Below are 20535 nucleotides of genomic sequence, written 5' to 3' on the forward strand. Positions count from 1 at the left end.
TCCCTCACACATGACCATTTCAATCTTTTCTTTTTGCAGTGACCTGTGCTTGAAAAAAGGAGCCTTAAGCAATGTCTAACTTCATTTTCCATGCCCCTCTTTCCCACCAACCTTGCCTTCACCTGATGGGGGAGCACTCACCTGGGAGAAAGGCATTTGAAATCAACCTTGGCTGGGTATAGACTACCATATACCAGATACACCAGCCCACTGTTGTCCCTGCATTTCCCATGTGCCCTGAGAACACCAGGTTGATTGGGTTCTTCAGAGGACCTGCCATAGAAGTGTCTCCGGCTGTGAATTCCATATATTCTTCAGTGTGTGAGGTATGTGCCAAGAACGTACATCTTAGTAGAACTAAGATTGGCAGCAGTTTTGGAGATAAGTAGAAGTCTTCATAAAAATTTCAAAGTCCAAGGATCAAAGAGCTGCTGTTGAATTTCTGTGAATCACGCGATTGGTAATGTATCGGATGCTTAATCTGTTCTTTGAGTTTGGTTCTCAGAGTCTGCACCTATAACTGCTTCTGTGAAAAGCTGCAAGTATCGGTCTGATCAGAGCCAGCTTCAGGAGCGGATGTTAAGATTTCTATCCTTCCTTCATCGTCATTCCACTCTGCATGGTTTCCTGGCTTGTGTTTCAAATAAGAAAACAGAAAAGTAAGTATTCAAAAACCCAGATTTGTTTCTTTATTGCTCACTCTTTTCCTGCCCTCTGCAACGTAAGTAATGTATTTTTAAGCAATTACAGGCAGTAGTGATAGTATAATCTTGCTGTTTCAATTTAAAATCAGTGGTAAGGGAATAAAAGCAAACCAATGGGATGCAGGTAAACCTCTGAAAGACAAGGAGAAAAGAGAGGGGGGAAAAAAGGGCAGCTAGCACAAACAAGTCACAGAAACTGGATCATCCTTAAGAGAGAAAGAATTGAGAAAGACAAAATATACCAGTGTCAAGTTGCTAACAATTTTAGGCAACCCCTTGAACAAGAAAGCTGACACTTGCAAAATAATTATATGAGCTCTAATATAACAAATGTGTGCTTGATATAAAATGACAGCTGAAGTAAGAATATTGTATTAGGATTTTGCATTCTGTTCACATTTTAGTAGCATCTTCTTTATGAATACATCATTGTAATAGGAAGTAGAACAATCAAGTAGAAAAGACACTGGTTTGGCCATTATTTTGTTTAATGTAACACACAAAAAAGTATAACAAAAGTGTTATAAATTATTTTTAATAGGTAAAAGATACATCCAGGAAGATATCAAATTATAAAATGCTACATTACCATTTGATACCAAACATTTTCTTTCAAAAAATTATGTCTTCAACACATCCTGTCTTTCTCACTCTAAGTTCAGTATTGATTGTAAGAAAAATAATCATATTCCTTAATGGGCTTTCTGGTTAAAGTTTTACATGCAAATCTACAGAAACAAGAAAGATAGACTACAGTTGGTTTGTTTTCTACCTTTTGACAAGAAAGCTAAGCATTTATTCCTCTTTATATTAAGCTGTTCCTAGGTATTATGCGTTCCTTGTTCTTGTCTTTAAGCAGAATTTAGAGGTAAGTTTGCTTAGAGTTGTCTGGATTTCTATACCATAAAAATACAATAACTGAGAAACCAAATTGGCTGTAACAAGGTATCTTTTCAAGATATCAGCTTCTTATCCACAGATCCCGTTAATTTGTTCCAAAGGAAAAACAAAATGAGACAAAACCCCCAGGCCCCAAAACATCCAAAAAAGCAAAAAACACCCTGCAGTACTTTTTCCTAATTAGGGGAATGAGTAATGGCAAAAATCTAACACATCAATTTCCAGTAATATTTGGACTAGGTATTCCTGCTTACAGAGCAGCAGGACACATAAATTTCTCCACTGACTACGTATGGTGCCTCAAGGTCTACAGCAGTAGCAAACTTCCTTCCCTTCCCCCAGATACTCAAAACCCAAATAGTTTCCAGACATGCTCAGTGAAGCAACGACAAGTAAAAAAAAAAAAAAAAAAAAAAAAATCACAAAACTGTTGGCTTGAAGGTACCTCTCAAAGTCATCCGGTCCCTACAAGTGGTGCTATGGCAATGCTAAATCATGTCAACCATGACTTTGCCTAACCCTTCTGCTGCTCAGGCAATCACCTCCCAGCCTGTACTGGCAAGAAAGGAATTAAAATACATAGATTGGCCAAATGCTTTAACTTTTGAGCTACTGTGTAAGAGAAAAATCTGCTGTCATAATGTTGTCCTGTTTTATTTCACTCCTTTGTCTGTGATATTGAGTAAATTCAGACTACACTGGCACATTTTTTCTGGAAAACAAACAATTTTGTACTTCAAAATACTTTTAAATGCTAACATTGAGCAGATGCTATGGACTTCTCCAGAGATTTGAAACTCCAGTAACTCTAAGTATAACTATTGTGACAAGTTCAAAAATGATGGCTTCTTTGAGGAAAACACACTTCCACATTTTTATCCAGCAGCACAGACAATAAAGAGACAGAGTCACGTCACAAACAGCAACATTTTTGGACCTGTAGAAAGAAAACCAGTTACAGAACGCGGTCTTCATTAACATCACGTTTATTTCGAATATTCAATTTGTCAACAGAATTTTCTCTGAAAGTGTAATTATTTTGCTAGCATACACGTTTCACTTCACTAAATATGTGTGGCAGTTAAGTTACATTAGTAGGGTCCTTGCAGTGTTAAGAGACATGGGGAAAACAAACTTTTCCAAACATCTGTCAAAGTAAGCACAATCTGCCTAAGACTTGTGGATCTCAGAATGTTGAGACGTCTTGCTGTAAATCCATTTGTTATTACTGTCGATTCTCCACTTTGTAAGAGAACGAGTCACACATATTACTGGAGAATCCATTCAAATCTCCTTGTAACAGTCTTAAGGAAAAATACAGCAACTTAGTCTGAACTGTTTCAGAAATACTTGCACTGGTGTTTAGGAGAGAGCAAAATCCAGAACTACAGACACAGAAAGATTTAAAAATTAATCTTATTTTCATGTTTGTATGTTCAACTAGTCATAAAAGCATCCAGTGTGAGGATAGGCACAAAGAGCCAAACAAAACAACTTTATGCTCCCATGTAAATTTATGATGAACTCACACCTTCAATGCTATATATTATCTTCTGTTTTTCTTGATATAAGTTAACCAAAAACTAGAAAAAATAAAGAGAATCCAACAAGAATAATCATAAATATTCCAAGACATCTTTGGAGAACTAAGAAGACTAGACTGCTTTCACCAGAAAGAGAGGTAACTAAGGAACAGAATAGGCATCTATGAAATCATGAATAGTGTAGAGCTGAATGAAGCATGACTTATAAATAGTCATCACAATACAAGAAATATGATGCTTTCACTTCAATTATCAGGTCACTGGAGGGGCTGTTGTTCAAAAAAAAGGTTGAACAAAATTCACCAAAGGTGGGTCCCTGTGTTGCTGTGAAAAACATCAGTAGGAACTGTTGAGTATTGATACGAATCATGGCTGAAAACACTGGCGACACATTGAGAGCAGGGGGAACTGTAGATCGCATCAACAACGAGCTAACGAGCCACAGACCAGGCTGACTGACAGACAGGAGATAGAGGATGTGCTGGAGGGCACAAAGCCCCATCTCCTGATATGCCCAGCTTGGCAAACAAAGGAGAAAAGTTGAGACCCTTTATAATGGCCCAGGGCTTGTCGAAACTTGTTGATCTTTTGCAGTCACCACTTCTCCCTGGATTTCTGCATGACCCAAAGGGGCAAGGCAGAGACCCCTCAACGTGGCCCAGGACTTGTCCGGACTCGTTCCTCTTTCACAATCACCACTTCCCCCCCCTGCTCCAGACTTTCCTCTAGTCTGGGAGCTATAAAAAGCTCACCTAAACCAGCACGTTTTGGGGAATACCAGTCTCATCTAAGGGCCTGTCCAGCCTTACCGAGGGAATACCAACTCGGCTTCATCAAGGGAATACCAGTTTCACCAAGTCTACCAGTCCCACCAAAGGAAATACCAGCTCGGCCTCTTCAAGAGAATACCAGCACCCTGAGGACCCTCACTCTGAGCCAGACATTGGAGGATGCTGCACTCCTGACCCCAGCATCCTCGCCGTGGAACACTGAGGCCACGCATCATTGTACAAGTCCTGTCATCCACACTGCGAGGCCATAAGAGACTGGATCCCTCACTCTTTTCTTTCTTCCTTTCTTTCTGCTTTTTCCTTTCTTCCTTTCTTTCTGCTCTTTCCTTCTCTCCTTTTTTCTATACCCCCATTTCTTCGTCTCTCCTTCTGTACATATGTATTACTCTCTTTCTCTCTCCCTTATACCTTAGTTTTCCTTCCCTCTCTACCACTCTCTTTCTCCCTTTCCCTTTTGAACATACAAGGATAACACCATCTTTAAGCTCTGCTGTTGATTTCTGGTTAAATTTCATATTATAGCTACTGATGGTTGCCAATACACCGCTCGTAGTAGGACTTTTGCTGTTAATGTGTTGATAAGTTCTGTTATACTTTTGCCAAGTCACCATTCGCTGTAACCAATATTCCAACAAGTACTTTTAGTAAAACTCACAATTGAATTGGAGCCTGGAGGTGATTGTCTGTCATTCACTTCACATAACCACACAGAATGAACCCAGAGTTAACTCACACCTGGTCTCACCTGTTGAGTCAGGGCACATGTCGCGTCTAGAGTTAACTCATCCCTCATCCCATCTGTTGGGACGGGACAGTTATTATTTTATTTTTTAACAGGAACATAACCTCAACTCAGAAGCTCCTCAGTTATATGCTAAGAGGGGCCTAGGGAGACATCCCCCTCACTCTGTTCTCTTTCCTGTCTTTTGTGTAAGGTTCTTTGGTCTTGTCCAAGACAAGATAATGGACTGACAAACGTATGGTTCAATATAGCAGATCAATTCTTGGGCATGGCTATTAAAATTGATACAAAAAGATATGAAGAGAGTTTCAATACCAGATTTAGGTAATATGAACATACATGTATGAATGGAAACAGCTATAACATTCATTCACAGCAAGCTGCTATCTAGATGATCCTGATCTTCTTCCACCAGTTCTTGGTCTAGGTAAATACTCATAACTTATGAAGCATATTGTTATTCTGCAATCAGTCATTTTAAAATGTAAAATTAACTTTGCCTTTCAAAGACTGACTAAGAAAAAAACATCTGGAGCTTGTTTGCTTATACTTTAGGGGCTGCCAGTTCAGCATTTTCTCTAGAGACAGCTCACTCCACCTCACAAGGAATGTGCTGCCAAAACAAATCGACAAAACCAACACTTTCGTGCTGGGTTGTGGAGGGGCATAGTTCCAGGACTCTGCAATGTCAGTAAGATTTTCCTGGAATACTGTTATCATATTTGAAATTTCTCCTGGAAATTAATAAAGGAAGAACTTAAATATTTTACTATGTGAATATTCAGTGTTTTCCACAAGTTTGCTTCTATTAGAAAAGGACAATTTGTCTTTCAATTCAATGTATTACCAGCTGCTGCTTGTTGGAGGACTATTTTAGTCCAGGGAGATTTTTACAAGAAATGGTGTGTTCTCAAATAATTTAATACTGCTGTTACAGTAGTAGATAACCTGTTTCCTTACTGAAGGATAAAACTTTGGTTGTCTTGGTTTCCACTGTTTATCTAACATAAACTATACAGCGTTTTACTGAAAGTGAAAAAATTAAGATTTAGATGAATTCGCAGGTTCTCTCTTGCCTTCAAACCACTAGGATTATGCCTTTCAGTAGTCTGAGAGACATGAGAATTGTCATCTCAAATAACAGTCTGCAAGTGCACACATAGGTATTATGGACTCCAAGGGTTAAAAGGAAGACAACTTTTTACCCAAGGGATGCACTATTTTCAGTCTACCATTTCTCCAGTGTTATTCAATGCAGATATGACTAGCCATCCATATCAACCTTAAGATGGAGTGGTTAACGGTCTTCCTCTTCAGAGATGCATGTTGGATACCACCATCAGAGCTTTGGCTTAGTATCACCTCCTCTTATTTCTTATTCCAAGTAGACATAGCTGGAAAAGATTTCTTCCTGCTTCAACAAGGTCTGTAAGGCACCTACATATTAACACAGCCTAAAACCAATGCTATTTCACTCTTGCTGGAACACAGAAAACAAACTAACAAAACCTAGAAAAAGATGTTCTGATGAGTGCTATCCACTTCTTGAAGTTTTATGAATTGTCTTTAATTTAGAAAAATCTTTGCTGTGAACCTTGATCTATATTTTACAAAAAAAAACCAAAATAAGCACCAGTAAACAACAGGGTATTCCTTACTTTCTTCAAAGGCATAATGCTATCTCTCCCTCAGTCCTTCACACTACCAGACAGTGTTTACTTTGCAGTTCTTCTGTCTTGCTTGTTCAAGTCTGTAGACAGGCAGCTGAAGCCAACACATTGCCCTTTTGATTAAAGTTTTAGCTTCCACAAGTTATGCCTAAAAATTATACCTAGAAACTCTATTAAAAACAAATAAACAAAACCCAACAACTCTAAATTGCAAATATACAGTACAACCACCAACAAAACAAAAAATAAATCTTCACAAGTTTTCAGGATAATGATACGTATGTACACTTTTTTCCATTGCAATCTAAAATTGAGTCTAAAACAAAAAAATAGAATTTGACTATATATCAAAATTAACTATTTTGCCACTTCTTTTATCAGAAACCCACAGATAGAAGAATTATTCTCAGAGCATACTCTACCATCTCAAGTATCAAGTGATGCTGCCTCCAGCAACAAAGCCTCCAGCTCAACACCACCTGTTATTGTGGAGCTACAGATAATCAACATAAAATCTGTGCCATGTCTCACACTAAAAATCATGCAGACAACAAAAATAAATGCCAAATTTTATCCAAAAAACCAACTCTGAGGCTCCCATGCTGACTGAATAACTCATTATCACATTTAATTCAGTTAAAGTTTCTATTTTAATTTTGAAAAAGCCACCACAGGTAACCCAGACAGCAGCAGTAGTGTGTGAATCTAAGAGTTCAATACTGACATTTGGATATTACCTTCTGGGACATGGACAGTGGCTTGTCCACTGCTGAGTCATCTAACTGAGCTACATTAATTTAACACAAACCCAGCATTTTTACCCTCTGTATTTTGTAATTCAAGACTGTAAAGAGTTTATGAAGCTTGTTTTATCTATTTAGGTTACAAATCTCAGAAGCAAAGATCACCTCTCACTTTCATAATACCTCATGTAACAGGACAAATGGGCTGACTGATCCTATAAGCCCTACCCAAATACAGACAAAGAGTGAGGAAGAGTAGAAGTAGTATTTATATAAGGTAGGTAAAGTGGCACACATGAAATAGTCAAAGAAAGGAAAAGCTCTTACCCCAGAGCAATAGAGTAACAGGTCTTAGATATGCTTGAAGCATTATACCTCACAAAAGTAAGAATCACCTTAATAAACATGGAAATTATTAATCAGTCTTACAAACTTGAATGCACTCATACCACTTTCACTGCCCTTACTCTAGTCATGTAAATGCTGGTAGGATCAGCATCCTATGTTAGGGTCTAACTTTTGCACTAGCTCCAGTCGAAATAAGCTCTGCGAAAGTATGGAAAGAAGGCATTGCACAGTCCTTCAAGTGATCTGCTGCACCAGAGAAAGTTATTGCTTATGGGATAAGCAATAATCATTTTGATATTACTCATCACTATTTCCACAGTACGGAGGAAAATAATTAAAAACTTTCTGGAAAAATAGGTTTTTTTACATTTTATTTGAGATTCAATGAGGAGAAGTACGACCAAATTTAAGTGTCAGTTTCCAGAAGCAGCTTTACAAGAGTCATGCCAGTGCTCTACAGAGTGCTCTTAATGTGATTCCATTTTTTAATGTACTGGCATCTATTAAAATAGAACATAGTCATCTTAGTCCACCGTTAGGATCATCCACCATTAGGATGTATTATGCAACTCACTACCAAAACAGTATTGAGAGGATAAAAATATTACACTGTTGTATTCTCCAGAGATAGTAAAACATTCTTGTAAGTGTCTCAGCAACCAGTCTCCTCCCATGGCTTCTCCATGTGTACAGAATGAACTTCAACAGTCAAGAATTAAAACCACAAGTTTTGGTTGCTGAATGCAGTGGTAACTGCCAAAATTTGTCTCCCTAGAGAATAGTTACAGATGCCTGTTTTCAACTAATCTTACATTGCAGAAGCTAAATTCTGTGCAACACAGCCTCAGTAGAGCAACATTTAATTTTATGAGCAATATTACTAGGGACAAAAAGGGCTTCTTGTACAGTTAAAGGGGCATAGCCCAAACACTCCGCAGTTTGCAGAATTAAGCATCTATGAAGTAACAGGAATTATATATCACAAACTGTAAGAGAATATTAATATCCTCTCCAAGAGGTCACATGGAGACTTCAAAGCCTGACACTTTCCAACCACTTTTGTTTAGAATTACTGTCTCTGAAAAGTTGTAAAATATTTTAGATCCAATTCACAGACAACATTTTTACCAACAAAACTTTTGTAAGGCACGGTCTCTTCATTTTAGTGGATTAGACTCAGTATCACATACAGGTCCAATGAAGAACTGGTTATGCATAAATTCCTTACAATCTAACACTACAGTTCATCAGATTACAACAGAGATATATAGTCCTGGAGTTCCCTGGTTTATATCATTCTTATATATATCTTTATTTTACCACTGTCTTTGGTTAAGCACTGCAGAGAAATATGTTGTAGTTCCTTGTAATATTTTACTTATTTACAAGACCATAAAAATCTAGAAAACAGTAATTTCTATAAATTTCTTGCTGAATCACAATCAATTTTCGAAGAAGTTGAGAAGCACACAATTGACACAAGCTGAGGGAAATGAGCTGCTAGGAGAGCAGGGAGAGTGATCTGGGCAATCATTGGCCCACCATATCGGCATTCACGCTAAAAATGTGTGCCACGTTTGTATGGAAGTATAAAGACATCGTGTTATACTGAACAGAAGATGCAATTCAATAGCATTTTACCAAACTCACTGGGTCACACTAATATGATAATTACTACCTAGATATGATAATTACTACCTAGAGAAGGGAAACTTAATTAACCTGTCCTGTTCGAGACTACTGGAAGTCATTTGTTGAGATGCCAAAGGTGAAGTTTGTAAAAAAGCTAGAGAAAATGGGATGAATAAAAGAGTTGCAAGGTAAACAGGGTAGCAGACAACCTCAAGGGCAGGAGTCGCAGAAATGGGCTGAAATTCAAACAATATGAAGAGCCATACTGTGCACTTATGTGTTTTGCTATCTGTTAGAAGCTTCTTAGCTGAATACAACAGAAATAGCAGAGATGACAGATTAGAACTCCCATCAGTAAGGGCAGAAAGGATCACAAGTAAACTTTTTCAAGGTTTTGATGAAATTAAAGGGCTTATAGATGGTGGCTTCCTACAATTGCAAGGGCCAGCTCTCTGACTCAAGAGCCCTTTCTGGAAATTATTTTTACTTTACATAGCAAGTTACTGTTGAAGTTTAAATGCTTCCCCAAAAGTAATTGGGAGACATCAGGCTAGGGGCTTCCTAACAAAATACATCTGCAATGAAATATCTATAATTGTTATGGTTGTTGAACATAAAAAAGCCCATTTCTGGGCACACATAAAACAGTCTGACTAACTCACTGATCACATCTGCAGAAACCTTGTGATGATGTGATAACACAGTATGGACAGCCAGATTCTCCACACTGAATAGCACATAAGAGCATCACTGATTATTTCGGCTATGGAATTGCAAATATATTAGTAGTCCTTCTTAGAGAATTTAGGCCCTAGGTCTTCAGATCCATATAACATTATCAGAACAAGAAATTTTCACACATTTCACTCTGGAGAAATGCCACTTTTCCCTGTATTCTGTTTTAGACCTTTTTAGTGACACAGAGTTAACCAACTGTTCTATATTTAACTGCCAGATACAGGTTATAACCACCCCAAGGCTGTTTTAGACTTCTGAGTGCAATGACCCTGTGGAAACATGAAGTCAAACCAATGCTCTGGTTTTTCCAGTCAAGCCGGATGGTTCTACCTGTGCACTTAAATATTTTGCTAAGTAAGGCTTCAATGGAGGTCAGGATTGCAAACACATAACAACAGGTGCCCTGGGTCAGATCAACCCCCCAAACTATGATCATGTGTCTGAGAATGGTCAACACTGGATAATACGTGCAATACTAGAGAAAGCACACATGATCCCTCCTGCAGCCTTCCCCATCTCAGGCTTTGGAGATCTACAAAATACACAGAAGTAATTTTTGATTTATTACTCCTCAAAAGATCCCTGTTTCACTTTATTTTTTAGCATCCTGGTGAACTCATGTTACATGCTCTGTGGAACACTACCTCCTTTCTGTATTTATAGCTGTAATGCAAGGCGCAGTCTGACACATTCTGTAAATCATAGTCATTATATTTTTCACAGAAACTGCGGCATGTCATGTACAGATTACTTGGAAAACTTTAATTAAAAATAAAGTCATTTTTATGTCCTCAAGGTAGATAAAGTAATACTTTCAAAGTCAGTGTGAGTCAGCATATCCTTGAATCTACAGTTCTGAGACAACAAGTTTGATAGCTTTTATGGCAATTAAACAGTCAGCATGGTGAACTTATCTTGCAGAGATATCTGTTCTGAAATGGGAGTTCACCTTGTGTACTCTACAAGAAAAGTGGCCTTGATACATCACTTATGTGCATCTTGTCCAGTGATTTTATTTCCCTACAGAAACTGAGAATGCTGTTTGTCGGATCCAAATTAAGATAATTTGGTTTCAGGGAGGCCTTAGGAAAGGAGCCCCACAAAAGTTAGTAGTAAGATGAGAGAGAAATCATTTTGCTAATGATGAGAATTGTAAGGAGTTTAGAAGGATGCATTATTGACCTACTTCAGCATTATTTTTTTAAAAAAGTTTGCAATGAATACACACAAAATGCTGAAAAAAGTGCTGGTTATGCTTAATATTTCATGTTCTAGAAGCTTGTTGTGTTTTAATTCCTCTTGCATCTTTCAGTAAAGAGAGGCACACATATTTGCAGGTACAGTTCTTCCCATAGAAGTTATAATGAAATACATTTGCACTAACCAGCATTTTTATATTTCACTTTATAAAAACAGCGTAAACAAGTATCATTTGCCATTAAACAAACAAAAACAATTATAAGTAATTTCCTAATCTGGTATTTGAATTTCAATCATGATGTATGCAAAAATATTTTTAAATTATTCAATCACTCTTATTAGATTTAAAATATGGTTGCCTCAAGACACTTACATGAGTCACCTAAGAAACATACATTTGGATGTTTTGAGAGGATAACTACAAGCAACTCTATGCACAGGTCTCATTTTTCTCCAGAGCGGGATCTTCATCTCTGGGTTGGGAACTATTCTTGCAGCCAAGGAGGGGTCACTTGGGAGCTTGTTACCACTTGGAAACACTGGGACAGCCTCTGTGGTGGTACAGGAATCCTCATTGCAAAGCAAGGACTCTCTCTGCTGTCAGCCCTCTTGAGGGAGGTAAAAGCCACAACATTAAAGACACCAGGCCATATCAGGACTTGGGACACAGAAGTCTCAAACTGACTTTGTCTATGTCAGATCAGAAAAAAGTTTACTCTATTTCTATGTGTAATAAAACTTAAGATTTTGTAGTTACCGATTATGTCATCAGATTAAGAAAGTGAAAATATAATATTAGAATAGAAACCTTACCTATGTTCACAGCAAATAAATATTCATCTATTTCTCCTGCATGTCAGTTACTTTGAGTTTTTCTTTGTTGTATAAGACAGTTTCTGTAAATTGCAATGAAATTTTATGCAGGTTCAAGTAAATAGATTACATGATGAACACAGTAATTTCACTGGTACCCAACACAAATTATTTTATTATCCTTGGAAGACTAATGAAGATGCTGCGACTGTGTACAGAAATAGAATAAATATACCCTACTCAGCAAAGATTTATAACCAGGCTCTAGTGGAAAGACTCATTCTGAGAAAATGAAACAGCTGCAAGAACATCTATCTTATTTAAGATGGCTTGTTTTAATGATTGTCTATGCTGCTGTTGAAAGGTAGGCTGCAGACTTTTCCATCTGAGATTATTACTTATCACTGAAATGTGTACAGCACGAAGCAATACAGAAGTCTCCATGAATTTTTATGTACAGCAGAACACACATGATTGACTGTCATTCACTTTACCTTTCTGTTGCTGACAGTAATATCAGGTAAGCATTTCATTCATATGCTTCCTCATATGACTAGGTTCTCCATGAGAAGAAACATAACGACAACAGATTGAGTAGCAGCCTACTAGTCCAATTTAAAACCTTGCTTGGCTTGTTTTGATTGATTTGGACTCAGATGCAAACCAAGTCAGAAACCATTATTTAAAGATGGCTTGCTAAATTCTTCACCTTAGTGCTCCACTTCATCTTTTCCTTCAAAGGGAACAATTTTCCATTTTCATATGTGTTCACTGAACACATCTGCAAGCATTAAACACAGAGAGTGAAGCCACATCTGTAAAAACACAAATGATGTTATGGCTGATGGTAAGAAGAGTAAATAATCACTCATTTCTTTTTTCACCCTGAATTTTGATCTAACAGTGCAACCTCTATCAAAGATGCAAGATACATCACTGCAAAAAGTAAAAAAAAATCAAGTCAGTTGCCAAAAGAAGAAGAGCAGCAGCAAACACTGCAATCCCATTTGTGGAGCCACTGGACCTTTGTAGATCTAATCCAGTTGTCCAAGGCCACCTACTTGTCCTTTATAATAGTGGCACAACTGAGGTGTTTAGGCACCTGGTAAGGCCCCCTTAGCATAAGGCTGGTTGTGTCTCAGCAAGAACTATGAGATCTTCGTCCTGCATGTGCAGCCTGAATAGCATATACATTGTTGGGCTGTAGTTAGGTGTAGCCAGTGCAGCCACCTGCTGTAGCATACATCCAGTGTGTGTGTCATAGCTGCTATTGCTGTCATCATTACCCCTAAAGCTTTAGTAATTTAAAGATGGTTTAAAACTGCTGTGGGTGTCTCTATGGTAATGTGTCTTTGGACCTCCCAGATGCAGTATGAAGTTATCAAAGTTAGAATTGCTAGATAGTTGGAAATTTCCCAGCTGGATCCTCCTAGCCACCAGAAAATTTTCCTGTACTAGAAGTAAAGGCTTTTGAAGAAGCAGTACATCAGGTGGGCATTTTAATCAAAATATAAACAGAATCTGAGAGACAGTTGAAACATTCTTCCAGAATTTCATCATCAAAATATTTCTGTTGTTGAAGTGACTTGTCCAAATAAGCAAGAAATCCAATTCCCACTACCTTCCCATCAGCATACAAGTCAGCTGTCAAGCAAACTTCTGAGCAGACAAGTAGCAAAACTTGGAAGGAGTTTAGAAAGGATGCACAAAAGATTGTATTTCCTCTTTTATGCTTTGTCCTGTGATAGGCAGCAGTGAAAGTGCTGATTTAAACACACATTTGTGCCATGATTTTTTCCTGTCTACAGCATACATGCTGGTAGCAGCTAAAATAGCTAAGGGCTTTGTGGGAAATACATTGGCAGCTCTTTTGATCTCTGACAGCCCATTAACCAGAAGAGGAAATATCAGGGCTCAATCATTTATTTCTATTGAATAAAAAAAAAAATACAGGCAAATTTTCAGAAAATTTGAATAGTCTTTTGCCCATTTCTGTCTTCCTGGCTGAAAAGGGCCAAGTCTTCTTCTCACTGATGTCAGTGAAGTGTTTCCAGGAGCATGATTCGGATCATAACATGTGTAATGGTGACTTCTGAATCTGGGCGTTTTTACCAGCTCCATGTGTGAATTGTACATTTCTGCACTGGGGGTAGAAGTGCAAAAAGGTACAAAGTTTTTACTGTTGTATTGTTGAGCGTTGTTTTGTATTTTAAGTTCTTTCATTAGATTTTGAAATAAAATATTGTTCTTCCTTCAATGATAAGTAGTGATTCAAGAGGTACTTCTTTGCAAGTACCTTGAAAAAATAATCGCATTTCTCTTTTTCATGTTCTGGTGTTCAGTTAGAAAGATAGTTATGTTAAATGTTCTTACAATGCATTTCACGATCGGAGTTAACCTGATCTCTCTCCTAAAAGAGTCTGACGTGCAGGAAAGTTTATTGCTGCTCTTTATCACTCAGATATTCCTAAATCTGCCTGGTGACAGTACCCTGTAGGAGTAGCTCTCCAGCTCAAACTCACAGATGATCATGTATGTCTAGTATCCATTTTACATCATCAGTAACACAAACTGAAAAACTTTGCAACTGCAAGCAAGTTGCCTCCATTTTCCCTCATTTTATTCCAGTGGAACCTGTGCTATACTACACGAATTCCTGAATAAAACAAGGGTATATTGAAGACGCTCTTTACTCAACTGCTATTTAACATGCTATATGCCAAAAATTGTATGTCATAAAATAGCAAATTGTAAACATATACATAACTCAGACTTGGACAGGTAAACTGCATTATGTATTGACACCAAAGAGTAAACATGACAGCCGCAGTTAGGGGTCGTCCTTTCACAGGCAACCATCTGCATTAACCATGCAGGAAACCAGTGTTCTCTGATAAGACTTTACATGTGAGCTAGAGAAGTACAGAGCCCTTTTCAATTTTAAGCTAAATGCAGAGTATTTGCAATGAAATTAAAAATAACAACAAAGTGAACAGGAAAGAATGGCCTTTAAGGAGTTAGTAGATTTAAGCACAGCAGATTTTTCAAATCTGAGATGAGACCACAGACATCTTATAGTTCTAAGGGGAAAAAATCCTTGATCTAAAAATAGCCTCTTGTATAAATCTGGTGGAGTCCATGAAAATTATTCCCTTCTTTGAAGATGATTCATTACTGAACTCTTTGAACTCTATGGATGGTCCCTAAGCCACTAAAAAGCCAGAAGGCCAAAAAACATCTGTATCTGCATTGTTTTTTCTAGTTAACACGTATCTGCAACAGGCCACAAAGGAACCTTCTGAGTTGATAACATAGGAAAAAACCAAACAAATGTAAGCCCAAAGTCTAAAACTCTCGGTTCGAACTACTTTTTAAGAGAGTTTCTCGCCACCTGTTAGTTTTTCTTCATGCACTCTGTAAGCATGTGTTGAGACAAAATGGTAGGTATCAGAACAAAACCCACGAACACACTGAAATACAAGACTTTGTTCCCACATACTTTCATGACTTTTTTTTAAGGGGGAAGTGGTGGTAAGTGCAATGGGGTGGTGGCATGTGGAGTGGGGTTTCTTATCCCCTGTTTTGTTGAAGGTCTCTTCAGGACAAGATGACTCTCCCTGCAAGCTCTCTGTTCTGTCTTCTAGTAAAAGCACTGATTTAGCTACTGACATTCAACCCCTGGCTAACATGACACCACAACAAACCAACATGGTTTGCCCAGAGCTGTACTCCAGACAAAGAGACAAAACACCTGAAGCTAAGAATTCTTTTTGCTTTCAAGAGCATACAGCTTGCACTGGCAAACAGACGGGTTAGTAGTCTTCGATATGTCTAGACAAATATGAGTTACTTCTCTCTTGCTCTCAAATATTAAATTACATAGCTTCAGAAAGAGTTTTGGGATGGGATGGGAAGTAGAACCAGAGAAGAGCACTGACCATTAGGTGACTTCAGGCAGCAGTGGATATATTACTATAGCTTTGTAACACAGAACACCATCTATGCATGCCCTGTTGCAGGGAAAGTGATGAATTGTTTTAGAAGTCCATTAAAACTACTGCAAACTCCAGAAACGGGATGTTCAGGATGATCGCTGAAATCCACAAAATTTCGTAGCACTGAGTTGTGAGCTACATTTTTGTTCTGTAACTACAAGATCTGGACAGAAATCACTAGATTCAGACACCACGTCTCCTCAAGACTGACAAGTGTCATCGGCTTCCTCTGCCACCAAGACAAATATTTTTCCCAAATTAGCCCTCTACACAAGTGTCCCTGAAGCCCCACTCCCTTTGGCTTAAGTCTCTATCCTGGCCTCCTCCAGTCCATAACAGCTTCTTCTTCCACAACCATCCCAACTTAGGCTAGATTGATTACTTTCCTTTCACTTGGACACTGATGTCTTACTCTGCTTAGCTCATCTCAGAACTTCACTTCATCCATCTCTTCTCTAAAAATCCACTGTACCCTCATAGTACTCTAGTTGACCTTTTTAGGCCTGCAAAAGCCTCCAGACCAAAGATAGCAAATATTTCCCAGGTTTCCACCAGTGTGCTGCAGCTGCTGGCCAGAGATCTGTGGGGACAGAAGCACTTTTGAGCTGCTCCAGCCAGACCCTCCACCATCGTCAACTGGCCTGTGTCCGTGGCCCTCCGCACCATGTCCACAAGAACACAAGAAATCACTTTGCAATCTGAAGCAAATGGAAACAGCATAGGGGAAAGGGACCTGGGGGTCCTGGTGGACAGCAGGATGACCATGAGCCAGCACTGTGGCCTTGTGCCCAGGAACGGGGGTGGTCAGTAGGTCCAGAGAGGTTCTCCTTCCCCTCTACTCTGCCCTGGTGAGACCACATCTAGAATATTGTGTCCAGTTCTGGGTCCCTCAGTTCAAGAAGGACAGGGAACTGCTGGAGAGAGTCCAGTGCAGGGCAACGAAGATGATGAAGGGAGTGGAGCATCTCCCTTATGAGGAAAGGTTGAGGGAGCTGGGTCTCTTTAGCTTGGAGGAGACTGAGGGGTGACCTCATTAAAGTTTACAGATATATAAAGGGTGAGTGTCACGAGGATGGAGCCAGGCACTTCCAAGTGACAACCAAGGATAGGACAAGGGGCAATGGGTGCAAACTGGAATACAGGAGGTTCCATTTAAATATGAGAAGAAACTTCTTCTCAGTGAGGGTGACAGACACTGGAACAGGCTGCCCAGGGAGGTTGTGGAGTCTCCTACTCTGGAGGCATTCAAGACCTGCCTGGACGCCTTCCTTGTAATCTCATCTAAGTGTTCCTGCTCTGGCAGGGGGATTGGACTAGATGATCTTTCGAGGTTCCTTCCAATCCCTGATATTCTGTGATTATGTGAAGCAGTTGAAATGTTGCTGTGGCAAGGTGTTCGACATGGCAGTTTCCCACACCTTCCACAAGTCACAACACTGCCTGGCACATGAACACAGCCCTGACCATTTAACACATGTGAATGCTTTTATTCTGAAAAGAAACATACCACCTTTTCCTGAAAGCTTGTGTCATTTCTCAGTACAATTAAATAGCTGTTTAGGAAACAGCTTTCTCTGTGACAGCAGGAAGTAGTGGTACATCAGGACAGGTTCATTTGGAAATGGATGGATTTCAGGGAAGCAGTCCCAGAGAAAGCCATAATAGCCAACAGTCCAGGAGGCAGGAGACTCATGTGGGAGAACCTCTGAAGACTCTTTTAAAACCGATAATATAAATTGGGTGTCTTATTTCCAGAAAACACCCTTGCCACCACATCACCACCTACCCTGGGGTCTCTGAGTTTCAAGAGATATTTGATTCACTTTGTAAGTGAACACACACAAAAGTTTAAGACTCACTTCCTCCCTCCTTTTCTAAAAGAGATTCCTGTGTTTTCTGGCTAGCACAATGGCTTGATAAGTTGCATTTCATAAATGGACGTAAGATTATTAAACATAACTGTTGACAGTGACAATCATTGACAAATTCAAGTTCACAATGCCTTCAGACAGCCTTCCAAATCCATGTCAGGGGAAGAAGAATGTCCCTTTTGCTGTCCTTGTGGTGAAATGGCAGACCTAAGAGCAAAGGGGAAATGGAGTGCTGTTAGGAGTTCCAAAGCCAACTTCAGAGACCTCAGGCCAAATTCCACATTTGATCAAACTGATTTTTTTTGTAGCACTAAAACTTATGCCTCTATTAAGTGTATCACTATTTTGATTAAAACATGCATGAAATGAGAAAGGAATCAGATCCCACTCCCCCAAATATAAACAAATAAATTGTAATTAAGGCTAGCAGGTTACAGCTCTATATGCAAAGTAGCTGTGAGCACAGTTTGTCCTAAACTTATAAACAGTAATTGAATAGCTTGTTTTCCAATAGCTACACTGTTTCTAAAGTCCATTCTGCACATTTCATCTTGTTCCCTTAGCTTACAGTGGACATTACTGACCCTACTAATGCAGAGTTTCCAGATACCTGTTGTTTTTTTCAATTTCTTATTTAAATGCAATTTCGTAATATCTACATAATCTCATACTTGGCTGCATTCTCTGTGAATTCTGTGTGCTAGAGTTCAGACAGCCCAAATCTCTGCAAATTCTGCTCCACTCTTCCATGCTATGAAACCAACTGACATTGGTCCAGTTTTCCTGTTCTTTTAGAAAGAAAGTTGCCTCTTCACATGCAGTGTAAATCCAGGTTAAGAGACCGACAAATTGTAAATCTTCATCAAAATTAGTTCTGCATTTTTAACATGAGAAACTCACATCATTAAGAGCTTAATATTGAGACTGATTCTAAAGTAGCACTGTTTAGCTGAGAGGCTTGTCAGCATAAATCTAAGTCCTACCTTTTCTATATTCAGGGTGTGAAATATTTGCCACTGGATGGCCAAATCAGCGGGTAGAGGTATACAGGGATACTTTTTTTACTCCACAGTAACTGTCTATTCACAGAATCAAGAGTAATCCAAAAGAACAGAAAGTCTCCAACACATTTTGTCCTTTTTTAGCTGACCATACAGGTGAGAAAGAGATTTATAAATAATTGGGTGCTGAAAGCTGAGGCAGTGATTGCCACAAATGCTTGACTTGCAAAGGAAAAAAAAAGCTCATGAGCAAATGGACTAATGACCTTCTCAAGTGAAGAAAGTTATCTGCAATAAACTCCACCTCCAGAAGGCTGTGCCATCTTACTCAGAATTAAAAATGTATCTCCAGATAGAACTTCTTCCTCACACAAAAGGACAGGTGACTCAAGGTTCACAAGCCAAAACCAGCAGTGTTTTGTGGGAGTCATGGGAGCTTCTATAAAATGACCTCATTGAACTTTATGGCCTGTGAGAATTGCCCCAAAGAAAATGCCCTCAGAGAAACAAGGGGTCAGTTGGCTGTTGCTGCCCTGCAAGACTGGTGACTTACTGGGCTAGAAATGCACCTACTAAACTGGGCCAGAACGAGACAGTACTACACAAGAGATCGTCAGGTGGCAGTCCTTACTGTAAACTCATACCCTCAACCACAAAATAATGCACTTCAAACACACATACTGCACTCCACAGTGGCTCATACATTTATCTTGACATTTGCAAAGGTGACTGTTGGTTTTCTGAAGCCATAATCCTGCTACCATTGACTTATTTTGAAGTTCAGAAAACAGTGGGTTTAGTCACCATGACAACACTCCCCAGAAAGAGTTAAACTCTGCTATACTGTAAAACACTTCACATGCTATTTCCTAGCAACCACACAGGTACATACAGTCTTTGCTAAAGGCAATTTTTTAAAAGCTATGTATATGTATACATCAAAGATAATTCTACAAATGTCACATACACCATGCTTCTTTCACTCCAGGCTACACTGAAAAACTCTGAAATGGAGACAGATTTGAATCTTAAAAAAAAAAATGAGAGGGGTGACCAAAAGACAGACTGGAAATACGGGCAGAGAATGACCTATATATATGGAAAGTAAAGTGCCCTGAGATCTGGCAGTAGTGCAAGGTGGCCCCAGAGTAAAATTTAACTCAAAGCATGGTTTCTTTTCCATCTCTGCTGCTTCTTCACACAACTGCTTACACTTTCACCAAACCCTTACTCTCCTGGACTTGGATTTTCAAGCAACAGGACGTCTGAGGGAGTCCGCAGATAATCCAAAATGAGATTACAGTAGTCATTCAAACATGAAGTCTGCCTTATACTGTGAAGATTTTCATAAAAAAACCCGAACAAAACCCAAGGCCAACAACAACAACAAACCAAACGGACCCCTCAAAGCTGTTTTTTTCTTTCTTTTCCTTTTTTTTTTTTTTTCCTTCATGTATGGGATTAAGGTGTATTAATGTCCTCAGCTCTGGTTATATTAATCTGACAAGACCATCCATGAGCACACAGCATTTCAGAAATCACTAGGATCTAGAAACAATACTTTTAACTTCCACAGGCTTTAGGTATCATTACACAAAATTCAGGACTTCTTCACAGAACATTACCAAGTTTGTGAAAATATGCACTTGCATTACTCCTTACTTCACAGGTGACTATGCTGTATGATCCAGCCTGGTGCAGCTACCAGATCTAGGAATTCATGGATGCAGAACAGGTACAGCAACCCATCTGAAATAACAAGCCCCCTGAGAAGCTGAATCACAGAATCATAGAATGTCAGGGATTGGAAGGGACCTTGAAAGATCATCCAGTCCAATCCCCC

General features: G+C 38.9%; 1 protein-coding gene across 5 annotated transcripts in view; it reads right to left on the reverse strand.

Moving 5' to 3' along the window:
- PDE8B (phosphodiesterase 8B) overlaps positions 1–20535 on the reverse strand; it is a 78679-nt gene that overhangs the window by 50176 nt on the left and 7968 nt on the right. Inside the window, exon 1 of one of the 5 annotated variants that reach the window (XM_071802622.1) lies at positions 142–505. The exons of the other annotated variants lie outside the window; for them this stretch is intronic. Coding sequence (XP_071658723.1) covers positions 142–156 — 15 coding nt within the window. The 5' untranslated portion in view covers positions 157–505. Of the gene's footprint in view, positions 1–141; positions 506–20535 lie in introns of those variants that run through there. 5 annotated transcript variants of the gene reach the window in all.

The sequence above is a fragment of the Patagioenas fasciata genome, chromosome Z, assembly GCF_037038585.1.
Source record: "Patagioenas fasciata isolate bPatFas1 chromosome Z, bPatFas1.hap1, whole genome shotgun sequence".
NCBI lineage: Eukaryota > Metazoa > Chordata > Aves > Columbiformes > Columbidae > Patagioenas > Patagioenas fasciata.